This window comes from Anabrus simplex, chromosome 1 (assembly GCF_040414725.1).
Source record: "Anabrus simplex isolate iqAnaSimp1 chromosome 1, ASM4041472v1, whole genome shotgun sequence".
NCBI classification, from domain to species: Eukaryota; Metazoa; Arthropoda; class Insecta; order Orthoptera; family Tettigoniidae; genus Anabrus; species Anabrus simplex.
The window spans coordinates 354,003,090-354,029,215 of NC_090265.1; the positions used below are offsets into that span (position 1 = coordinate 354,003,090).

At 38.3% G+C, this 26,126-nt stretch overlaps 1 protein-coding gene across 2 annotated transcripts in view; it reads right to left on the minus strand.

The window, feature by feature from the left end:
- The window catches only part of su(f) (cleavage stimulation factor subunit su(f)), a 455,931-nt gene extending 431,429 nt beyond the window's left edge, over nucleotides 1–24,502 (minus strand). For both annotated transcript variants that reach the window (XM_067142809.2, XM_067142802.2), the window contains exon 1: nucleotides 24,267–24,502. In XM_067142809.2, the coding sequence (XP_066998910.2) occupies nucleotides 24,267–24,290 (24 nt within the window). In that variant the 5' untranslated portion in view covers nucleotides 24,291–24,502. The remainder of the gene's footprint in view (nucleotides 1–24,266) is intronic.
- Between the last annotated feature and the right edge of the window lie 1,624 nt (nucleotides 24,503–26,126).

A 26,126-nucleotide genomic window follows, 5' to 3' on the forward strand; every position in this document is an offset into this window, starting at 1 on the left:
ACTAAGGGACTAATCACCCCTCAACCAACACACAAGGAGCACACCCGTTTTGTTTTTCACCGACAAGATCAGTAGTGCTCCATTTGAAGCCCAATAATAATACACTATCTATACACAATAATATCTGAAATACAACGCGAGGGAGTCTCATAAGGGTTTTTTTAACGCCGATCCCGACGACGTTTCATCCATCTGTGCAGTTCGTTCTTCAACCAATACATGTGATTTCAACATACCTATTCACATCTGATCTACAAAACAAGACCATAATTCATTACAAGAGCTCACTCGTAATGTGAAAAACTTTTTTTAATTACCAGCAGTCTAATGCCAATGAGCGAAGATTATTATGATCATCGATTTATACGAACAACCACTCACAGCCAATTATTGTAACATCTTCATGTCATTCATTCCACTCACATTTTAAGCAATTTTAATGGTCATTATTTGTTTCAATAGACATAATATAATCTTACAGATTATTTTAAAATTGTCAAAATTTGTATTTTATCAATGTATTATTAGACGTTTTTCGTTGTATATACCGGGATCAGGGCCCTGACCTACCTCGGATTAAGTTATTTCTAGCTGATGATGCTCACTAAGCATGAGCGAAACATGTCCTAATTATAATATCTCTTAATGGTTTTATCCTAAATATAAAGGACTTTCATGTATTGGAAAGGTCGTTTTTATTAATATAGTAACTTTCTTATCTAGAAGAGGACCGTTAAATAGTCATCATTATCTTCTTCATTTGACTGACAAATTTTTATTGATAGCAAGCTTCTGTTGAGGAATATTGCTGATGGTTAATGGTTGAACGGGGACTATCGAACTGTGGTACGATATCTTGTCAGTGTTAAGTTCTTTAATGTTGTTGGGCTGTTGACTTGTTGCATGGGAAGTTTTTCAGTGACGATTTTAATGAATTGTTAGGAGATTTTGAAAGTGAGAGTGATACAGTGTGTGCTGAAAATATTGTGAGAAAGAAACAGAGCCTCCTTTTAAATGAAAGAAGAAAAACACGATGAGTTCAAAACCAATTTCGTCACTATTTTCGTGGCGGACTGATGACTTTTCTCCAACAGACTTTCAAGTAACTGTGACTGACTCTGGGAACCAAGTAGTGTTTGATGACAACCCCAAAATCATTTATTTTTTTAAACTTTTGTACCAGTGGAGTTGGTGCAGCTGGTTGTTGATGAAACAAATCGGTATCACAAACCATTGTTGGAAAACATTGAGTTGTCAGCATATTCCAGGTTTAGAAAGTATTTTAAAATATCAACTTATGTACCTGGAAGGAGTTACATGTATTAGTTGCCTACAGATTTTAGAAAATAATGTTATTTTGGGATCTTTACTTTGTATAAAGATGATGTATATGTGGCCACAAAAAGTATAATTTTGTTTTCTCTCAAAATAATATTGAATAGTGTAGGATTTTCCATTTGCGTTTAGATTTATAAAGAACCAACATTTATAAACATTTTAAGCTAATCACCCCATTTATAAGGTAAAAATTGAGGCTTCTACAAAAAAAAATTTACGTACAAATGAAAAAACTCGGCACTGAGGTACCAAATAGACATTTGATAACTCGGCATTTAAAAGGTTAGGCATGCTACATGCTTTAGACTTTCTAACAACTGAAGGGTATGTACCCGAACTAAGAGCCCTGGACGGATGCTGATATCCGTACATGTTTCTGCGAAGTTAGTGTCTTGGCGGATCCACACCATATGGCAGTGCGAATAATTTTCCTGCTAATTTCTAAATAACTGAATTTATTGATTTTACTCAGGTATATTCTAGAAATCTTTCATACACTTCACGCAGTTATTTTTGCTTGTCATGAGGTGACTCTTGACAATAGTATAGGAGAATTGCAACATATGAAGAGCCTGGAGTCCATAAAGCTGTAAATCTGACATAAGGCCAAGTGACTCCTGCCCGCAATTAGTGGAAGAAACAAATGTTAGGCATAGATATCAAGGATAATTTAATAAAAAAAAAACCACCTATTCAATACTTTCCACGTTTAATGTGGTTATTATCTACATGATTTTATGTAGACTTATTTGGTCAGGTACATGTTTCACCCATTATTTTGGGCATCTTCAGCCTGTAAACAACCTTTAGGTCAAGGTTTGGGACCTTTTTAACCAATATATACACTATATACAACATATACATTATATACAATATATACAAACATAAGTCAATACAGTAAAGTTTTTTGGTCCTAATCTATCTAATATGGAAAAATGTCCAAAACTAAAATGGATCTTCTTTTCGGTGAAGAGGATTGCATATCGGGGTTTATGTGACCCCTATATCATATTAAGTTCTTGACGTATTGTGTCTGGTGACAGGAGGTGTCGTCAACAATAAGTGGAGATTTGAACTGATTGTAGGTTGGTCAAGATTGAAAATATATACGATACGTCAAGAACTTAATATGATATAGGGGTCACATAAACCCCGATATGCAATCCTCTTCACCGAAAAGAAGATCCATTTTAGTTTTGGACATTTTTCCATATTAGATAGATTAGGACCAAAAAACTTTACTGTATTGACTTATGTTTGTATATATTGTATATAATGTATATGTTGTATATAGTGTATATATTGGTATGTTTATATTGGTTAAAAAGGTCCCAAACCTTGACCTAAAGGTTGTTTACAGGCTGAAGATGCCCAAACTAATGGGTGAAACATGTACCTGACCAAATAAGTCTACATAAAATCATGTAGATAATAACCACATTAAACGTGGAAAGTATTGAATAGGTGGTTTTTTATTAAATTATCCTTGATATCTATGCCTAACGTCATCTTCAATACGGAACAATAATGAGAGTTGTTACTTGTAATAAGAAACAAATGTTCCGGAAGAGGACTGCTTAATATGTTTGTAGTTGTTACACGAGGATATCCGTCACAAACCTATCACCGGGGTGCTGGTACCAGATAGCAGGCCTATTGTATTATGTTAACAAATCTATCCATTTCAATACCTTGGGTGTAGAATAGTTAAATAGTTGCAATATCCACAGATAATTTTTCATAGATGCAGATGAGGATAATATTTTGTATATCCGCGCAGGGCTCTAACACCAACCTCAGCCATATCACATGTATTGTGAAAGTATCAGGGAGAATTACAGCAGAGTTAATGAATTCATTGCTGCTCTCTAAAGAAGATTCTCAGTTTTGTACTAAGAAGTGACTGTACTCCATCTTCCACAGTTTCCTGTCACCACAAGGTGGGGTACTTGGATAAGATGTGAAAACTTTCATAAAATCAAATGATTCATATGTGCCCTAGACTCAACAGACATCAAGCAGGTCCAACAATTAGGCCTACTCAACAACAAAGACCTAAACTTGGAACGTTTTCCGTGCATGGCTACAAATATTTGCATGATGTGCTTCAGAGTGTAGAAGAAGAAAGTATGAAGGAGGGGAAACAGTGGAAGAAATTGATGAGTGTTAGGGACAACCTAGACAGATTTGTACAAAACCGATCCCAATTAAACTTCAAGAACAATCCAGATGTGGAAACTCCCTTTACGAGTGCTGACAAGATATGTGCCATTGGTTTCTGTAGATGTCGAGCCGAGTTTCTCTATAAGACCCCATTCACAATGCGAATGTAACCGTAAACTTAATGACGTAACGGAAACGTAAATTAACGTTAAATTTACGTAAAATTTGTGGTATTCATAATGGAGGAACGTAACATGGACGTAAAGAGTACACAGCAGCCAATCAAAACAATGCCATGTTATTTAGCACGACAGTTGGGTTTTAGGCTATCTCACAGTTTTATATTTTAATATCTCGATGGAATTAAACAACGTGGTAGCGGAATTCATATTACTTCAGACATCTCTTGCTTTGCTCCTGGGAGCTATGTAAGTTTACATGAAAAGGCGAACTAAACAACGGTGCAGAAAATGGGTTCATCCCTTGAAGCAAAGAAGGTTATTTCAGGGTGATTTTGGTAATCTACTGTAAGAAATGACCCTCATCAGTTCGTTTTGTACATGTAGATGAAACCTGAAATGTTTGACACTATCTCAGGATTTGATTCCCCTTTCCTAATAAAAACAAGTGTAAGGTCTCCTTTAACGACATCTATGCGCCTAGCTATCACACTCCGATAAGATGTTTGGATGATATCGTTTTCGTAAACTAGTAGTCTGTCATGATAAGAAATATACAAGGACACTGTTTTATCTATGACAGGGATTGTCTCTCATTCGGTCACCAGCGCTGCAAGTTTTTCTCCTGCCATTCACCGTCAGATTACATTGCTACAGCACATTTATTTCCAAGTTTTTTTTTTGGTACAGTGTTTTTGTAATTCTTTTTCCTTTTATCATACATACGCACAGATTATTTTAAAAGAGAATACATGTGTTTCGTCGAAAGAAGTCATTATATCGCGCACAAAATACAATGTTTACATCTGCTCTGATTGGCTGGTTCTTAAACCTAATGTAAAATTAACCGCAAGAGCTTGGAGTTTGCAATCCCTTAATTCTACGGACTCGCAGTTAAGTTTACGTCGGTGCATTGTGAATGGTTCCATTAGATAACATGGTCGCTAACTTCTAAGTTAACGTTAATTTTACGCTACATTTGCATTGTGAATGGGGCTTAAGGATCTACTCAGCTAAAAGTGCCAGCAACTTATTGTAATTACATTGTAATATTGTGTGTAATCCAATACAACAAATTTATTATTACAACCCAGTAAGTGGGATAAAGAAAGTTCATGTAGCTGGTTTAAACCTTAATAAAGTGATTATATCAACACCATTTTTTTTTTTTTTTTGAATTTTTTCATATGTATTTTCAGAAACTCCCCACCCCCCTTTTCTGACCATACTTTCCACCTTAAAATCCATTCCCTAGTGATAACAGTGAATTTTTAAAGACACCACTGTATTTTCATAACACGTCCACCTGAATTACCTCCATCAGCTGAATAATGCTCTATTTTAAGTAGTCCACATCGCTGAGGGGTTAAAACTGAATTGCTAATCTGAATTCTATGTAGCGAAGAATACTAACAACTTGCACTGAAACTTAAAAACCTTAAGAAGCACTTTGCTCCTAGAGAGTCATCTCACCTCCGTGCTTTGCAGAAGCGCTTTACGGTGGCAACTCGTTTTCTCGGACAGATATATTTTTAAACATCCAAACATCAAGTGGGCAATTAATAATTTGAACTGCATCATAAAGCAAACAAAGTGCCACTGGAATCCCTTTTGTTACAAGAATAATAATGTTATTGACTTTACGTCCCACTAACAACTTTTTCGGTTTTCGGAGACACTGAGGTGCCAGAATTTCATCCCGCAGGAGTTCTTTCACTTGCCAATAAATCTACCAACACGAGGCTGACGTCGGACTGAGCCAGGATCGAACCTGCCACGTTAGGGTCAGAAGGCCAGCACCTCAACCGTCTAAGTCACTCAGCCCGGCTTTGTTGCAAGAGCTATCAATGTAAAGCAGAGCAATATTCAGTATTCTTGTTACAGCCCCATTTTTACTGCCCATCGCTGCTCGTGCAGTCACTGCAAACAACATTAAATTTATCTCCATCAATATTTCATGATTACTTAGGAATTCACTATATTAAATATTTCTTCTCCATCTCACCTCTGTGCTTTGCAGAAGCGCTTTATGGTGGCAACTAATTTTCTTAGACAGTATATTTTTAAACATCCTGGTTTCCCCAAATATTCACATAGGAATATTCTTCTATAGTGTTATTATACACACTTTGATGAAATCCTACCAGCATGGTCAGTCCAGCATTATTACTACACTTGTCTACTTGAATCACATACTTGTCAGAATTATTCCAACAGTAAACTAACGCTTTTTCAATGTAATCAACAAGATCATGACTGTATCATACCGATATAGGTAATGGCAACGATATAGGTATCATCTGACAATTATATACATCACATTTTCTTTGCCGAATCTTCATTGAAAATATAAACAACAGATTTAAAACATTCAATCATTACCCTACAGTAAATTTATTTATTCACCTCAGTTTGAAAATTGCAGTATCCATAGATTAACATGAAAATAAGTGTTTTCAGATACAAGCACTAATGTGACTTTTTGGCCCTGACTTGCATACTTGATGGTATCACAAGGGAACAAGTTTCACTTATGCACAATAAAGTGAAGATTATCAGTATCAAGAATATTTGTTGGCAAAAATATACATGTCCAGTTAAAACTCAAAACTGCACACACCTGAATTGCCACTCTGTGCATTAATCTAGGTCCATTAGGCAATAAACTGAACATCTATTACAATGTCCAGCAAATGCAAGACCACATATGCAATATTTTTCTAAGAGCCAAGATATGAGAAATTAAAAATTCAACATATCTAATAAGATGCATAGTTTATACTATAATGTAAAACAACTCTAAAGAAAAGAGAAAAGCACCGGTCAAGAAAGAAGCACAAAGGGTGGTGGCAGAAAAGAGAAAGTGGATGGAAGAGTGAACCAACATGAAGGAAAAATATAGAGAAGGTATTTAAAAAGTATTTATCTGGAATGGTTAAAAGTAAGAAGAAAAGATATGGAGTGTGTCAAAATGACAAAAAGGATGGCAAACGTGTAGAGTAAAGTAAGGAACTCAAAGTTATGTGGAGGCAGTACTCTAAAGAACCGCTAAATCCAAACATAATATCAGAACATGAAATAAGTGAGAAAGATGAACTACAAATAGAAACAGACCTAACACAGGAGAAAGATGAAAGGAGAAAAGACACTAGGTTTGGATGAGGCGAAAGTGGAAATGGTGAGTGGAGCTGGAGAGGTAGGAAATCAATGGCTATATCGGGTGATGAGAGTTGTATGGAAGGAGAAGACAGAAGACACAAGAATACGGCAAGAAGTGAATAACTGTACCATTCTTCAAGAAAGGAAATGGAAGGCTGTGTAAAAACCATCACAAAGTTACTCTAATGTGTCACTACATACTCCATCTTTGCCATAAGACAGCTAGAAGAACCAATCAATCACAACTTATCTGCATTTACAGCCATCGGCCAGGTAGCATATTCCCTATCCGTTGTTTCTTGAGTGTTCTCTTAAATTACTTCAAAGAAGTTAGAAATTTATCAAACATTTCTCTCTTGGTACATTATTCCAATCCCTAATTCCTCTTCCTATAAACGAGAATTGGCCCCAATTTGTCCTCTTGAATTCCCGCTTTACCTTTCCCTACTTTTAAAAAGCTTACTCATCATCTAATTCCATTCCAAAGTCATCTCTTTGACAGCTCGGAGTCTTCCTCTCAATCCAACTGTCCATCTCCTTATTCTCAAGTCTTCCCAGCACAAAGTATGCAACATTTTAGTAAAACTACTACCTTGTTGGAAACCATCCAGAATAAACTATGCTCCTTTCCTTTGGATCTTTTCCAGTTTTCAAATCAAGTAATTCGGATGAGGGTCCCATATATTAGAACCATAGGCCTACTCTAATTAGGGTCAATCAATCGAGTTCATTCCTAACTTAGCCTTTATATCCTCATTCAGAATACACTCAGCAATTTTTCCCACCTGTTTGTACCAGCGATTATTCTCGGTACTTTCATGTCTGTTTTTTTTTTAATTTACGACTAGGATATCCTGAGTCATCCAGCTTTCACTCCCATAGAGCAAAGTTTATCTGAAAACAGACCAGTGTAAAGACAGAATACTATTGATAGCAACTGCAAACGCACGCATTAGTGTTGCTGCACTTTGATTCAATCTCACAATAATACCATCCTGGAAGAATACACATCCTAAAGACTTGAAATTGTCAACGTGTCCAGCTATGTATTCCCAACAAGATATAAATTCTCTTAGGTTTCCAAACAACTGACATCACTTCAGTTTTGGAAAGGCTAATTTTCATATCATACTCATTGCACCTATTTTCAAGTTCCAAGATAATGTATTAGACTGCAAGCTTTCAGCACAATCTGCCATTAAGACCAAGTTGCTGGCATTGGCCAAAACTGCTTGCTACATGTAAATGAATCCCTACCTGCGACCATATTTACAAGATGATCCCTGTAAACTAAGTACAAAAAAGTGAGATTACAACCACGTCCAACCCCTGTAAGTACCTCAACCAGACTTAATATTAGATTTTGTGAAAAATCATCTGTTAGGAGAAGAAAAACAGAAGAAACTTCAAAATTCTATTACCAGAAGTAATCACATTTTTCTCTGCTTTCAATGTGGTAAACCAGGTCATAAACAATATCAGTGTAAAGAGCATTCCAATTCTTCATCTAGAAGCTTCTACAGAGGAAGACAAAAGTTCACTCCAGACAGAGGAAGAGGATCTTCAAGGTCAAAAAGACATGGTCGAGCACAGTCCTGTACTCCAGTTTCCACAAACCATGGAAATACTTCATGGAAAATAGACAGCAGGGGAAATAATTTTAACACTGAAGAAGATGGCAAAGTGTCATTTTATGCAAAAGATGAAAATGAAGTTCAAAGTGAAAGTTAAGTTAGGGCAAAATTTAAATTCATGTAACTCTGATAACATTGTGTGTAATGTAGAGGAAAATAAGCAAGGTAATACTGAGAGTGATCTTGTTTGGTGTGTGGATTCAGGTTGTTCTGATCATTTTGTGTCTGAATTAGATGTTTTTGATACCTATGTGAAATTAAGATTTCCAAAGAAGATATGTGTAGCCAAAAATGGCATAGACATTGAGGCAATTGGTATAGGGAATATTAACGCTAAAATGTATGCAAATGGAACAATTAAAATCGCTTCATGTGGTCTGCGCTATACACGGTGCCTCCCATCGGCATGGTGCAGTTGAAATCGTGATTCATCCGACCATATCACGTTACGCCATTGTTCCTGTGTCCATCCCTGGTGACTAGTGACAAATGCACGTCGTTGTGCCTAATGACGTAGGGTTAACAGTGGCACCCGTGTGTGGCGCCGGCTCCCATACCCCACAGAACCCATGTTCCTACGGATTGTCCACTGGGAGACGTGTCTAGTACGACCTGTGTTGAATAGAGCCGTGATATGTTGCACGGTTGCCCGTCTCTCACTACTGACAACCCGTCTCAGATGTCGCCAGTCATCGAGGGTGGCTGGGCGGCCGGTCGTTCGTCTGTTGTGGACGGTGACACCCACAATCAACCATTTACGATACACCCTGGACACGGTTGATCATGTGAAGCCGAATTCCCGCACCACTTCCGAAATCGCACTTCCCATCCGTCGGGCACCGACCACCATACCCCATTCGAACAGTGTCAGCTCACGACGACGTTCCATGTTACACCTATCACATGCACAGCCACTACTCACAAGGTCTCCTATACAACTGCCGCTGGCACAGGGGGCGTGTGGTGCGCAGACAACACACCTGCGCATCAGTGCTCCGCTATCCCTTGACACTTGTTCAGTCATTGTAAATCGTCTGGACTTCAAGTGCCAAATGGCCAATCTATCGGCCATGCGAGCTGCTGCTAAACATACCAGGAACTGGCCACGTTATTCTTTCGCCTGTATCTTCAATCACTGCTATGCGATGACAGCATAAGTAATACCGCCAGAAAGATTGAAGCTGTTACTCTGGAAATATCAATAACATGCATTATCAATAACAGCAAGCTTTCTTTCGACAAACTGCAAGTTTTGTGTGCGGTAGCCCTGCACTCTGCCGCTTCGCGTAACTTGTTTTCTCACACTTGCTTATGCGTACATTTACTTACCTCCGATAGTGTAAAGATGGATTAATAATGAAAGATAAATATGATAAAAATACACTAAAAGAGTCAAAAGTGAGATCAAATCTGAAATTTAAATTGTTCAAAAACTAGGCCCAAAATTCACAAAAATTTCATTTTATATGTAGCAATAACAGTGGCTCACACATATGTTTTCTATTCACCAGTGTGATATGAAAAACAACAACAAGATCTAACTCAAAAAATGTAAGCAGAGGAATATTTTTCTTTTATGTGAGCATTTTAATTACAATTGTTTTGGCATTCTTAGTGGAACCTGTTAGTAGTAGTAGTAGTGGATTTATTGAGCATTACAGGCTTCCGCCCAATACATAGTTCAAATCCAAAATAGTCTAAGCAATATACTGAAAAACCGACCAGTAATACCAAACTATACTTAAGTACAATGAACAAATAGCAGAAGACTAAAATAAAGTAAAATAAAATTAACAGCAATCTGGCACAACATGCACTGTCAAACGGTCCACGGATGACTCCCTTCTGGAGATCCGTTGGCCTTAGTAGTGCGTCAACTTGATGGAAAAAAACATACACTAAAGTGCAATACACAAATAGCAGAAGACATACAATAAAGTAAAACAAAATAAAATAAAATAAATGGCAATCTAGCACCTAAAGGGCACTGCCCTATTTTTTCTCTCCTGACCGACACAGCAAGTCATTGTACATTCCATAACTGCCTATACACTCAAGACCTACTACAACTTGCTGTGCCAGTCATCACATTGCGTCAACTGCTGAGTCTGTGACCAATATTTTACCCATGTCACCTCGTTGACCATTGTTCTGCTTTCATGCTAACTCTCATTACTCACAATGACATTCTCCAACTTCTTACCATATTACAGTATAGATAGGCTTAATTCTAATCTCACTGCCTCTAAGACTTCCTCACTCTTAACAAACCAAATCAACTTTATTTAACATCACTCCATATAACACCCCGCCGATTCAAATAACTCCTCTTACCATTCAAATATTTGCCAAACCTACTCCATTCTCCTTCCTGTTTAATAAAATCACTCTTAATTTCACTTATAGTTCAAATCTACTTAACAATAATCACACCTAGCAAAATCATACTTAGCAAATAAATTCACTATACATTTCAAATCCCCCACAATCCACCACCTTCCAATTTCTACTTACTCTTAACAAGCCAGACCATCTTTCCTTATTTATAATCACTCCAATTAACAACCCACCAACTCCACTATCCTTCCAACTTATACCTTATATCTACTTAACTATAATCACTCCTAACAAAATCACACTTAACAACTAACTTTGCTTAAACATATTAAGAACACATTTACAAACTCTCCATACATAGCACCACCGAATCACGATCATCCTTCACATTAAATTATACCACCTCTTCTTATTCTTTCACTAATTACCGTACCATATCTATATCTTAATCACTCTTAACTCAACCATAATAATCACTTACAGACAACACTACGAATCCTCCAGAAACTTACTCTTAGCCACCACTACACCGATCACATTTCATCTTCATGTTACACTACCTCTCTTATAATCAAATATTAATTTCGACCCACCAATTCAATTACTATATACCATCAACTCCACCTATTGTTCATCATCTCTCTAACCATTAACAAAGACACACATCCACCATTAACTAGCTAACAAAATCATCCATAATTACCAACTACACTTCACTACCTCTCTTACCATTCAAACATAATAACTCAGATCACTCGATGACCGACCTCCAAACACCCCTCAGCACCATCAACAAACATTTTATATATTCGCTTGACTTACCATACCCATCTACTTAACCATATATCATATCAAGCTCACTTACATTTCAATTTCCATACCGTTAGCAAATACACAGCTCCAACATTACACTTGGCATACAGTTACCATAGCCACAGATCCACCATTAACTTACATTACCATACCTGACTCTTACCCACCAACTAGACTTCATTATCTCTCTTATCATTCAAACATTCACTACTTGTAATTCAAATCACCGAGCTCGATAGCTGCAGTCGCTTAAGTGCGGCCAGTATCCAGTAATCGGGAGATAGTGGGTTCGAGCCCCACTGTCAGCAGCCCTGAAGATGGTTTTCCATGGTTTCCCGTTTTCACACCAGGCAAATTCCGGGGCTGAACCTTAATTAAGGCCACGGCCGATTCCTTCCAAATCCTAGGCCTTTCCTATCCCATCATTGCCATAAGACACATCTGTGTCGGTGTGACGTAAAGCAAATAGCAAAAAAAAAATTTAAAAAATAAAAATTCAAATCTACTTAACTATAATCACACCTCCACAACACACTTTACCACTAAATTCACTATACATTTCGAAGACCACACTCCACCATCTACCAATTTCTAGAAACAGGACTATCTTTCCTTATTTACAATCAGTCCAAATATCACCCCGCCAACTCCACTCTGCTTCCAGCTTAATCCTTAAATCTGCTTAAGGGGCCGATGACCTAGATGTTAGGCTCCTTTAAACGACAAGCACCATCATCAAATCTAGTCAACTATAATCACTCCTAACAATCACACTTAACAACTAAATTAATTTTAAATCTGATTCACTCTGCATTTCAAGTCCTCACAGCCACTACATCTTCCTTATTCTTAACCAGCCGAACCATCTTTCCTTATAGTACCACCATGTCTTCATCCACTGTTCTCTTACCTACTTCCTAACTTTACTTGTCATTTTACTTCTAGATACTATGCACTCAATTTTTTTAATTCCCCACAGATCCCTTAAGCTCCTGCTCCACCCTTTGTTCATAAACAGTTCTATTCTCTCCCTCTTTGACCTTTCCTTTTCACTCTGTGCATCCATTCCTTCACTGTGTTCACCTCTTTGCCTTTCCTCTTCCCTGTCTCTGCCCAAAACTGCTTCCCTACACATTTCAATTCTCACCCTGTTGTCCACTGTTCTTTCCTTTTCACTATGCACGACCACTCTTTCACTATGCTCAACCCCCTGCCTTTCCTCACTCAACTTCCTGTTTCCCTTGGTTCTTTTCTTATCACCATGTCCGTCTTTTCCAACATTGCTTTCTATAACTTGCCTTTCTACCATTCTCTTCCCCATCGCTTCTTCTTGCTTCAAATTCTCTTCAAATTCCTGCAATTTTGTCACTGTCCAAAATCTGGTTCACTGGCCATTGGTTATCACTAGGGCTCGGATGTTTAGGAAAAGTCATATTTTTTTCTTTGTCTCTATTTTCTTGCCTGATTGGATTTCGGTGCAAATCAGGTGATTATAGTCACAATTACGTGATTTTTATTTGTCATATAAATGCATATTTTGGCTATTTTTTGTCATAAGGTCATATTTTGAGCTATTTTCGTAGAAACGTCATATTTCAGCGGTTTGGCGACAACTGTAGCTGTGCAAAGTCATCATCAACTTTCCGAATGAGAACTAGTATTTACAAAACTCCTTTTCCGTAACAAATCTGTAGTTAATACAAATGGAATACTCTGCCTCTTCTATCAAGATTGCGCACAAATTGTTTTCCTACAGTTTGTCACATATTAAGTCGAACTTTGGAATTATATTGAGTGCAATTACTCGCTTAGAAGCTGCTAGCTTAGAAATACATGCAAGTATTGAAATTGTGAGAAGTGTTGATCTTTCAGCACAACAATCACATGGAATAGTTGGCGTCAGTGTAATATAGAATAAAATTTGCTTAATCAAAGTGACGGTTTTCGCTGTGTGTGCAAGATAAATGATGTTCTTAGAAGAGAATGTACCAGTACATTTCAAAATGAGTGCATACTCGACAACAGTGATTTAATATTATTTAAATATGCACCAACAACGTCTTGTGACGTAGAAAGGAGCTTCCCTTCTTAAAGAATGTGTTAAGTGATAAATGGAGATCTTTTGCGCCTGATGCTTTGAAGATGAATCTTGTCATACACTTCAATACCACCCGCTGAGAAGAATGAAAAAGTTATACGAATTTGCTCTATATGCCGAGTCGCCCTACCACAATGTATCAAAAGACATCTACTTAATTCGTTTCGTGGTGCTCAATTTTAACGCATTTGAGCAACATTAATGTAATCTGGGCTTAAATGTTTCAAAATATTTTTAAAAATAGAATGATTTCTAGTTTTCTTCGTATTTCAAACCACCAATGAAGGGTACAAACATATTTAGACTTTTAAAATGTTGGGTGATCTATAATCTTAGCGAGCTTAGTACTTTATAGGTATGTATTCACGAATATTTGATAAGTGAATCAAGGACAATACACTCCGAATAACTGCTCAACATGTATACTCAGAAAATTAATATGAAAGCAAAAATAAGAAATTTAGTTAAATATGTATCAATGGAATTGACGTTTCGATTTATAACTTATTTTAAAATGGCCATATTTAGATTAATCACTTTCGGGTCACATTTTGTAATTTTTACGTCATATTTCGTCACTTTTGAGGTCATATTTGCTTGCTTATTTGGGCTATTTTTAGGTCTTAAACATCGGAGCCCTAGTTATCACTAATTCCTGACTCCTAATATGAGCTCTTAATCCTTGAAGTCTGGCCCTCACTAAATGTTTCTTAAGGGTTTTTATATTCTTAATCCCTTCTCTTCCCATGTCTCTTTTAATCCAAATTTTTGTACTCTGTAGATTATCTGCGTTTCTTATCACTATTCCCACCATCAGGGTGGATAACAGCTTCACTTTTATCGGCCTGTTACCCTGTGCTTTACCTATCCTTTCCACATCGTCTATATCAACTCCACTGAAGTTAATTTTCATTCTGTTTTGGATGACTTCCACAACTTTGTAAATTGTCATCACTTTGTCCTCTCCTTTTTCTTCCGGCACTCCATATATAAATAAGCATTTCTTCCCACGTTCCTGGGTACTGTCTTCTATTTCTGCCTTCAGCTTCACCATCTCTTCTTCCATATTCCTTATTTTCTCTTTGAGTGACACAATTTCTCTCTTGTTTGCCACTTTGGTCATTATTTCGTCTGTTTTTCCCTGGATCTATTGCCTCATATTTTTGAATTCTTTCACTTGTTCCTGAATCATATTTTTAATCTGATCAAATGGGCATACTTCTTCCACAACTTCCTTATGACCTCCACATCTTCCCAGCTCATATTGCCACTGGAAGTCGGGCCGGGGTTTACTTCCACGCCCCCAATAACTAGCAGTACCATAATCACCGGTACCGCCAATATCATCCTACCTTTCACAATCTTATTTCCACTTTACCTCCTTCTCTTTTGGCTGTTTCCTTCTTCCTTCTCCCCTATCATCTTCCAATAACTACCTGATATTGTTCCACACCAATCATCTCCCTCTTCACTCTCATCTTCCATCTTACACTCACCGCTCACACTCCACTCCCGCTCTGCCGGCACACTCGACCCAGCACGTCTGCACTCGATGCTTGCTTAGGTTAGACTGGCAACCTGTTATTACATTTATTACAAAGCAAGGTAAAGTCAGCTTTGAATATCAGATTTCAAGTAAGTTATATTTCTCTGTGTAGTGAATTCTATCAAGGACTTATGAATAACTCTTAATTCAAAATTAATTTTGTTCTCATGTAAATGATCTGGTTGCTGTTGCTTACAAATGTTACGTTTTATCAGATGTTCCCAGGACTTCACTATCCCAAATAGTAGTAACGGTCTGCTAATTTTCAACTTGTTTGTAAGAAGCAGGAATATGCCTATTGTCATTTGGAATCCTCAGTGCTCGAAATACAATGTAGCTACTGAAATAGTGCAGAGTAAGTTCCCAAGATTTCTTCAGTAAAAAACTGCAGAACAACTATCTCTATATTCTGCCATCATTTGGTTGTAAGACTAGCCAGTAGACAAAAGGTAACAGCTCTTTATTACCTATAAATAATTTAATAACCTTGCTGATAGTCCATATTTAACTTCAAAATGTAACTTACAAGTTCATTAATATTCTCCGTGTCATAAATTCAGAACATTAAACTTACCACGATGTATAGCTGGACATCATAAATATTCATTCATCTTCGGTAAATTCCTTGAAAATATATCGTGACATATGTTGCATACGACTGACAAATTTCCTAGTAAATTAATGCTTTTTTAAAACCATCTTACAAGACTGTAAATTTATAGATATAGATGCAATGAGACTGTTTCGTGTATTATGTAAATTATTGTAGGTTTTGTGAGATTCATTCATCTTCGGTAAATTCTTTAAAAATATCTTGTGACATATGTTGCATACGACTGACAAATTTCCTAGTACATTAATGCTTTTTTTAAATCATCTTACAAGATTGTAAATTCATTTATAGATATAGATGCAATGAGACCGTTTCGTGTATTATATAAATTATTGTAGGTTTTGTGAGTTATTGTCTTTCACATATTCATCTATAGCACTGAGATGCATAGATGCCCTACTATGTATGACCAGCCAGGTCAGTGTTACGCAATGCTCAGTCAGTGCGGAGCAGTCGTACAATGTGGAAACGTGTATCCAAGTGCCACTATGCCTCGCCGAAATCACAGGGTGGAATATCAGCATGTGAGTGCATTCGAATGGGGCAGAATGATTGAGCTCCGGGGGTGGTTCTCTCGTTCTGTAACATTGCAGCACTTAAAGACTTAGCAGAAGGAACTCTTATTATTCAGAGTAACTGATATTGTCGTCTGGACACGTAAAAATCCAGATAATCAAATTAAAGATGTTAATGTAATAAAATAAACACAATATAGTATATGCAGAGGTGGCAACTTTTGAAGTGGGTTATCAGTAATATCCCCCTCCTCCCACTCCACACTCTCTCTCTCTCTCTCTCTCAGAAAATTTTCGAGTCAAAACCAAACCATGCTCCTCTCTTCTCGATGCCCTTCCTAACAACAATATTTTCTAAATTATATGTTTACACAATAAAATTAGCACATTACCTTTTAATTCTATGATAAAACATTTGTTGTAGCTTGTTTCGCACCCAGCAGCTGATTTTTAGAGAAGGTTATCTTGAAGCATCCTTCCCTTTGTGGTGACATTTTCGTCTCAAGAACAATAAGCTATTACAGTGTCGACGTGCTTAATTCAGGCTTGACTTGTCTGATTTTTCCCAACAACACTGAAAACTCTTCCAGTGGGTGAGTTACTGTCAGGTACACTTAATACCGTAAACACATTACTTGGAGAAGAGAAGAGCTCCTTTCATTCACAGTGAATTTCACAACGTTCACAAGTAGCAAAAGGAAGTAACAATCGAACTAGTTTAACTCCCAGCTCACAAGCAGTGAAACGAGGAGGGTTGAGTAGTAATGCTTGAAAGAATTGTATATTTTTCTTTGTTTTCTTTCTTTCGTAGAATTATTTTTTTCGTGTTACTGTCGCCCTTCCGTAATCATTTCCCCTTTGACCATAATGCCGTAATCGTGGGATTAAATCCATAAAAATTACGGACAATCCGTAATAGTTGGCACCTCTGTATATGAAACATTTTTTAATTCGATATTTTTTAAATTTAAGATAGATGGACATGAAGAGAAATAAAATGAACATACAGTACAATATATAGAACATTTAAAAACAATTATGAAGCCCCAAAGCTTACATAACAATGTAATAAAAGAGAAAGAAAAAATGCCCTTCACATCCAGATAAATGAGGAACCGGGGTAACTAAGGTCCAGATGATAAAGAGTTTCTGCTATACCATATACTTTACTGAACTTATTTCACATTACTACCATGAATGCAAAATTATCCATATAGATGTATGAACGTATGCATGTCCAACCCATGTCCTGATATTCTACACTGCTGTTTGGAGAAAGTGAAACACTCAGAAGCAATGGTCTGAAGCGCCAAAATCAGAGAACGTGTAGAACAGTGAAACCATAAGTTATTTAAATTGCAGACAGATGGCATGCACATAGGCTCAGCAATGCCCTACTATGTATGACCAGCCAGGTCAGTGTTACGCAATGCTGAGTCGGTGCGGAACAGACGTACAAAGTGGAAACGTGTACCCAAGTGCCACTATGCCTCGCCGTAATCACAGGGTGGAATATCAGCATGTGAGTGCATTCGAACGGGGCAGAATGATTGAGCTCCGGGACGTGGTTCTCTCGTTCCATGACACTGCAGCTTGTACAAGGCACGCTGCTTCAACAGTGAGGCATATGTGGAATCAGTCTAGAGAAGAGAGCTGTACACAGCACCGACAGGGTACTGGAGGACACAATGAGACCACAGCGCGAGATGACCGCCATCTTGTCTGTTTGGCCGTAGCGGACAGAACAGCTTCATCCACAGCATTGGCTCGATGTTGGAGCACCGCAACAGGTGTGGACATGTCTGCATCGACGGTTCAACACCGTATTCTGAGAACTGGACTGGTCGTACACTATGCCATTGCATCAGTTTCCATTGACCAGCAACCACCAGACCGCAGACTGCAATGGGCATGTGAACACCGAGTGCTGAGTGGCAAAATGTAGTGTTTTCAGATGAGTCCCGCTTCAACATGTCCTACAGTGATGGTCGCACACATGTTAGACACCGCCATGATGAACGCAATTAGGCAGACTGTATTGTTGAGCAGCATAGCGAACAAATGCCAGGTGTGATGGTGTGGGGCGCCATTGTCTATAACATGTGACCTCACCTCATACGTCTTGGGGGCCATCTCAACAGCTACCGCTACATCAGAGAGGTTTTACAACCAGACGCAATGCCCCTCCTGCAGGCCACTCCACACGCCATATTGCAGTAGTACAATGCCCAGCCGCACGTGGCGAGGAATGTGCAAGCCTTCTTCGAAGAACAACGGGTACCACTGCTTCCCTGGTCTGTCTGTTCGCCTGACATGTCTGGGATACGTCTGGTCGGCAACTTATTCGTTTAGGTCCTCCTGCAGCCAATGTTGATTTGTGGACACGCCTACAAACTGTGTGGCAGAGTAATCCCCAGCAGCATATTCAGCCACTCTTTGATTCCATGCCACGACGTCTAGCAGCTCTGATTGCAGCGCATGGTGGCGCTACGCCATACTCAAGTTCTACAGTCACTGCGCATGTACAGGTCTATAACTGTAATTATTTGTGTCTTGTCATGTCATGTCCCTAATCTGTGGAATAAATTGCACTGTGATCACAGCTCTCAGTCTTGGTGTTCCACTTTCTCCAAACAATAGTGTACAAGGTCGGGCATGAAGTGATGAGTTTTTACAACCAGCTGCCTTTCCAGACATCAACCTCATCAGAGGAGTTAATAAGATGAAATAACATGATGTATGAAAGTAGGAAGGCAAGTGCACTTACACTCACTGTCGACCAAAATATTATGTGCACTCGAGTTTGGAGGTTGTTTATGAAATAACCAAAAGGCCTACAGAAAATCCAATAACATCATCATTTTCTTCCTTTCATGCTGGATCATATAGGTTTCAAATTTTTACTTTATACTGCAATATTTTTGCAGGCAGAATGCAAATAGTGCCCGTTTTTAAGCATGTTTCAACCATACGATAGGGTACGTCAAATTTAAGACATTGTTTCTCCAAAACCCTTCTGATCAAATCCAAATTTTAGCACAATATACACCGGGATATTTTATACATTGTTTAAAAATGTATTTTATGTTTCCAAGAAAAAAGTTATCAATTTTGTAAGATAACTTTTTCTACGCTCGGGGTGATTGGAAAATTGCATACTTGGTCGCGTTGTGATCTTTATATATCCACTGACTATGCTGTATGATTGTGAAATACGTACATAAATGAATTCACTTTTTATCAGTTTGTATTTATATTGGGTACAATGATATGGAGCAGTTGCTGGCCGATGCAGGGAAAGTTGTGCGACGTTGACATTATAGCCCGGGACAGCGTGCCATGCCACACCTTCGGAGCAGAACATATCGATTACAAGTTGCATGTACAATAACGCTTGCATCACCATTTACGTAATAGTTTCCTCCGGTTTGAACATAATTACCTGTGATGAGCACTGAAACAAATGGTATTAAAGGGGCATGTAAAAAGTGTTTCTCCTGAGGACTTCGGACCTCCAATAGCAGCTTTAAAATTCGTACGCTTGGTTTTTGTAGCGTACTCCTGCTGTCAGCTCACTGGAAAATAATACACAGTTACCTGTGAAAAAGTGTGCAAGATAACATTCTTGAAAATAAAACTGAAATAACTGAAATAATTCCTAATATAAAATATCGTGCAGCCTCTTACTTCAGTACACAAACTTCCTAAACAAAAAGCCCAGTTCCTTTCAATGTAACAACATGGCGACAGAATCACCCAACAAAGATAACTTGCAAGCAATACTATATGAAAAGGAAAAATGGGCAGAAGAAAATAAATTCCAATCAACTAGCACAAATATGGTAAAAATTTATTTCCGCAAAGGAGGAAAATCAGCTATACTAGACACCATGACACTGACGAATGGTCTGCTAAAGGTCGCAAAAAGCTTTAAATACCTGGTAATAATGCTGCAACCAGCACTCAAGTAATTCAGTCTCTACATGCAAGAATGAACAGTGGCAGTGATAAGAGCAATGCACAATCCACCAAAGGTGAACCAACTATCTGTTCATACATCAATGGCATTCAACTCAGTGATAATGCCTATTGCCTGCTATGGCAAAGAAGTAGCATGAGAGAATCCATTTAATTTAGTGTATGAGATGGTTATGGAGACATTCTTTATAGATTAACCTACTTTGCTGACCTCTATGAAAAATACCAAACACCAAACAGAAGGACCAAGATATGACTTCTACAGTGCAAAGCAATGACACAGAAGAACTGGATGAAAGAAAACCAGGAACAACACTGCATGATAATGTGACGATATGTGGCTGCCATAATAAGATCAGCATCAACAAGAATTCCATCACCTGGACAGCAACTGTATGTGTGAGAACTCTGCCACATAAGGTAAGATGTGACCTGTACCACATAACAAAATGTGCCAAAAGAAATAAGGCAAGAGCATGAAGTGTATGCTCTTTTGAGTGCTTTCTATTAATTAAGATTATTATTTAAAAGATGTGGGTTCTGTTCTATCCTCTCTCCTTGTTTTTTCTTGCAGTGCCACCTTCCATTGAATGTTTGCAATTATCATGGCTATTCTAATCTTTAGAGTCTTCCACATGGAAAAGCAACGTCGTGTTTGTCTCAAAACAGTCCCTCACTTTCTTCAGGCAAGGAGATTCTTGAACCAGGTCTCCATTGTCCTGAGATCTTTCCCTAACTCACCAACTGTAGGATCCTGTACTTCCATTCCGCATCACACCCAAAATATTTTATTTCCACTTCTTTACGGAAAGGAGTACTTCAATCTTCCTATTTACTCGTTCCATCACCTCAGTACTCCTTACCCTTACAGTCTACGAGATACTAACATCTGCTGATAGACTCACATTTCCAAGGCTTCTCGAGCTTCTTGCACAAGGCCTGGGTCAGAGTCCACCCTTACATTCCATACAATAATATGGGAAATACATAGGCCCTGACCACTCGCAGCCTCAGATCTAGACTGCAGTTATTGAGGAGCTCTTTCATTTTAATAAAGGTGTTTCATGCATGCGCAATTCTTGCATTGACCCCTTGGCTTAGCTCCCACTGTTCATTCAGATTACAACTGAAGTACTTGTGGTGTCAAACACGCCCGATCTCCTTGGTGCTAAGCATGAGTCTCACCTCGATGGACCTTCGGTTGCTCACGATCATGAACTTGGTCTTTCCCATGTTCATCTTTTTTTTATTTTTGCAACTTGCTTAACGTCGCACTGTCACAGATAGGTCTTATGGCGACAATGGGATATGAAATGCCTAGGAGTAGGAAGGAACTGGCCATGGTCTTAATTAAGGTACAGCCCCAGCATTTGTCTGGCGTGAAAATGGGAAACCACGGAAAACCATCTTCAAGACTGCCCGCAGTGGGGTGCAAGCCCACAGCCGCGCGCCCCTAACCACACGGCCAACCCGCCTGGTCATGTTCATCTTGAGCCTCCAGTTGTTGCAAGCACTGCTGATGCTCTCCAGCAAGGCTTGATCTCTTGCACTGTCTGCAAGCAGCACAGTATCACCTGCATAGCAAATGATATTGACGTGCTCTTCATTGATGCAGATGTCTTTTGTTGTGGCTGCCTCCAGTGCTTCATCCAGTATTGCCTATGGGATAAATGTTAAAAAGCAGGGAATATAAGACACAACCCTGACTGACTCCTCGCTAGATTTCAGTCTCTTCAAACAGGCTGTTTTCCATGCAAACGGTAGCTTCCTCTCTCCAATCCTTTTTAATTTATACTTTGAAATTATTTTTGGAATTGTCCTCAATGAAGTTGATACAGAAATCTAGATAGGACCAAAATGAGAACCAAATAAACACCATCCACCACGCAGCTGGCACTGTGATAGGCATGCTTGTCGGCAATTTAGAAGATATTTAATTCCTTCTGAATAGCAACAAAATTAGCAACGAGTTTGGCCTTAGCCTACAACGTACATTCAAAAAAATTAATTCATAGTAAACAGCAAGTAGGAAATCACCAACATTGTCATCTTCCTGGACAGAAACACTATTGAAAGAATGTCACATTTCAAATAACTAAGATGGTGGCTGACGCTGGATATAGTGATCAAAACCAGAATCGGCATTGCAAGAAACGAGTTTTTGAAATTACAACATCTTGCGTTAAAACCATCCAATCAAACTCATTGGCGAGTTAAGTGTTATAATACCAATTTCAGGTTCCCTATGGGAATCTACATCTATATCACGAGGTAAGTGTTGTCGGTGCTGCCTTACACTGTCGAAGGATGGACACTAAACGCTTCATCGATGAGCCAGTTGCAGGCTTCCAAAAAGTGTTTGTACCACCGAATATTCAAGAGCCGCGTAAGCCCTCAGGTTAGTGCCGTAAAGCAGCTTGCATTCTGTAAAGCAGCTTTTAGGTTTTTTTATGTTGGTTTTCTTTTTTCTGTTCGCCCCTATTGAAATTACAATGAATAAACTTTTAATGTCCACCTATATTAAAAGTTTATTCATTGTAATTCTCAGTTCAATATGGACAAAAAAATGAAATGTCTTACCCCTACTGCAATAGCAGCGCATTCTGTACTGGACAGTGTGGAAAAGCTGAATTAGGCTCATTTATATTTCGGGTCAGTGAAAGTGATTGGTCTGCATTTGCTAGGTCCGGCTAGTGACAAAACGATTAGTCTGGATTGGTTAGGCCCGGTTAGTGACAAAACCATTGGACTGTGACAAAGTAAAGGGGGCCTGGGGGTGTAAGCCACAAGGTTAAGGCCGTAAAGTGGCTTTTAGGTCTCCTTCGCTTAAGGCGATATTGCTGTTGTGTGTTTCACATTGTTTCCTCTACATGGTGTCTTTTGTTTGTGCTTTTATTCAGCCAGGGTTGGCAACGCAATTTTTATCAGCATTGATGCCAATGACAGCACATTCTGTTCACGATGACCAAAAGGAATGCAAGTTGCTGCTTGAGCCATGGAAGATGGCAGGTGCTGCTCTTTATTAGGTTACATATACTTCTGGGGGCAGGATAGTGGGTTCCCATATACTTGTGGGGGCAGGATAGTGGGTTCCTAGACACTGCAATGAAAACATCTCTCCTCTAACAGGAATTCAGAGTACGATTTGCATTATTTTCACATCCTTAGGAGAAATAGTTTGCTTTCACATCCAACTAAAATTCACAAAAGGCAGTCTGGCCCATGACATATGATAATTAGAATACCGTTACAACCTTAGAAGCACTTGAAACATGAAAAATGGTTAACTTAGCATAATGCTGCACCCAATCATCCTGCAGGGCACTCATCATCCAAAATACCAATACCACACAACAGTACTATGATCATAAATGCATACAAGAAAATTTAAAAGACATTAAGGAAATTCCGTAGGCCTATTTATTTCCACTTCAATTGATTTCAACAGCAAAAATCTTTTTCCTGGAAAAAATTTTCAACCGCATAAGAATTAGAACTCCTAATTTAAGTATGTGGTAAGTTACAAAGAACAATATGACAATACCAATTTATACACCAGCGATCTCTTCCTCGTAAAACTTACAATAAACACTTACCGGTACGCTCTCCATACCGGAATGTATGCGGGGTTCTAGTATCCTCAGCTCACGGGAAATAAAGGGCAGATAGAAAATAGTAGAAAACTAGTGACGATTTGGAACTGCTACTTAGATCAATGTAAAGTGGGAACAAGACGCAACTGCTACAATTTCACAAGTGTCCGGATAAGAGATAATCCAATGTTTAAGAGATTACACACCAACTTTGGTAACGGAACATTGCTACACATTCTAAACGAAAAACAAGGACACCAAAAACCCTATAATTGTACAATGTAGTACATATCCACATACCACTTCAATTTTTTCCTCTCCCATCGCGATGTTCTGTGAAGACAAGTAAAATACCACCACGCTGGATGTCAATTAGAAGTACTCAGGGATGCTCTCCTTCTTACGGATCCAAAACAAAAAGCATTACAAATATAAAATTATTTCCCACTGTTCAGCACCTTCTCTAAATAACAACATGCACTTCACAAGAGCTTGATTAGGCCGGCTTTTGGGTTATAGCGACGAGTTAAGGTTATAGCTTCAGTTCAAAAACAAATGAATAAAAGCTGAAGAGCCAAAGAGAATAAGGAGCTATAAAGAAAGAATAGAAAATAGATGACAAGTAAACAAGGAACAAACAGGCTACGTCATACTGAGCGGTATCTTTGGCGCCCTTTATTTTGAGAGAAAGTTTACCAGTTCCCGACTTCAGCAAGAAAAGGGTTGAAGAGCTGTAAATTAAATCCAAGTTATGAGGATTGAAATTGGAATAAAATAAAATAATAAAAGAAAAAGGCAAAGAGGTTACATAACTCAAATTTATAATGGGGGAACCTTCATTGAATATTTCAAGGTAGACCAAATACTTCGTTCGAATCAACAAGCTAGAATAACGTATAACCGTTGCCTACGGGATGCATAAGGCCAAGACCGACTCCGATCATCAGACCTTCATGCTACTCTCGATCGTTCAAAAATGGCGAATCGAGTAGCCGGCATTGTTGGAAATGTGGATTTGTTTTGGATTTCTGTTATCGTATGTCATCATTATCTTGTCGCAGCAACCATTGATCTCTTCTCTCCTTGACCTTGGCATCTCATCATCTAAACTACCCATTCAATGATCTTCTGTGGATTCCCTCTGCCTTTCTTTCACATCAACTTGCCTTCGAACAAGTTCTTTATGAAGTCATTATCCCGGAGAACGTGACCAAAAACTGACGCTTTTCTCCTTTTTATCGTTGTTATTAAATGCCTCTAAGAGTTTATTTCTCTAAGCAACGCTTCATTAGTTTTCTTCCCATTCCAGCTAGTTGTTGTCATCTTCCTCCATAGCCACATTTCCACAGCCTCTAGTCGTTTCACGTCCTCCTTCAAGAGAGTCCATCCTTCACAGCCATATAGCAGCACACTCCAAATGAAAGTTTTGATAAGCAGTATCTAAGGATTAGGATTTATTAGTTAGGAGCTGCTTCTTCTCCTCAGAGGCTTTCTTACACGGGGAAATACTTCATTTTATTTCCACAGTGCATCTGTTGTCATCGGTAATAACTGGTCCTAAGTAACAGAACTTGTGCACCTGTTTTATTAAAATATTTCCAATTCTGAGATGTGCCTGTGGTTTAATTTTAGATTTGCTCACAACCATGACATTAGTTTCATTTACATTAATGTTAAGTTGGAAAACTTTTAAGATGGATGTTAATTTGTTGAGCGTGATCTGCATGTTCTCATCATTGTCAGCCAGAAGTGCAATATCGTCGGCAAATCTAATAAAGTGTATATTTGTTCCATTTATTTTAATGCCATTGATTTTTATTCTGAAATTTCCATGGATTCTTCAATGTACAGATTAAATAGAAATGGTGATAAGGAACACCCCTGTTCTACTGCTTTCCTGATCCTCACCTTGCATACTTTGCCATTATTTTCTTGCTTATTCTTTGATTGATGTAGAGGTTTAGTATTGCTTTTCTGTCTTTCCAGTCCAATTAAATATCCTTCATAATTTTGAACAGTCTATTCAACTGAACAACGTCAAAAGCTCTTCCCATGTCTGCAAAAGCTATATATGTATTTCAGTTAAGCTCTAGTCTCCTCTCCAAGATGGTTTTAAGCGCTATAATAGCTTCTCTCGTTCCTACTCCTTTCCTGAACAAA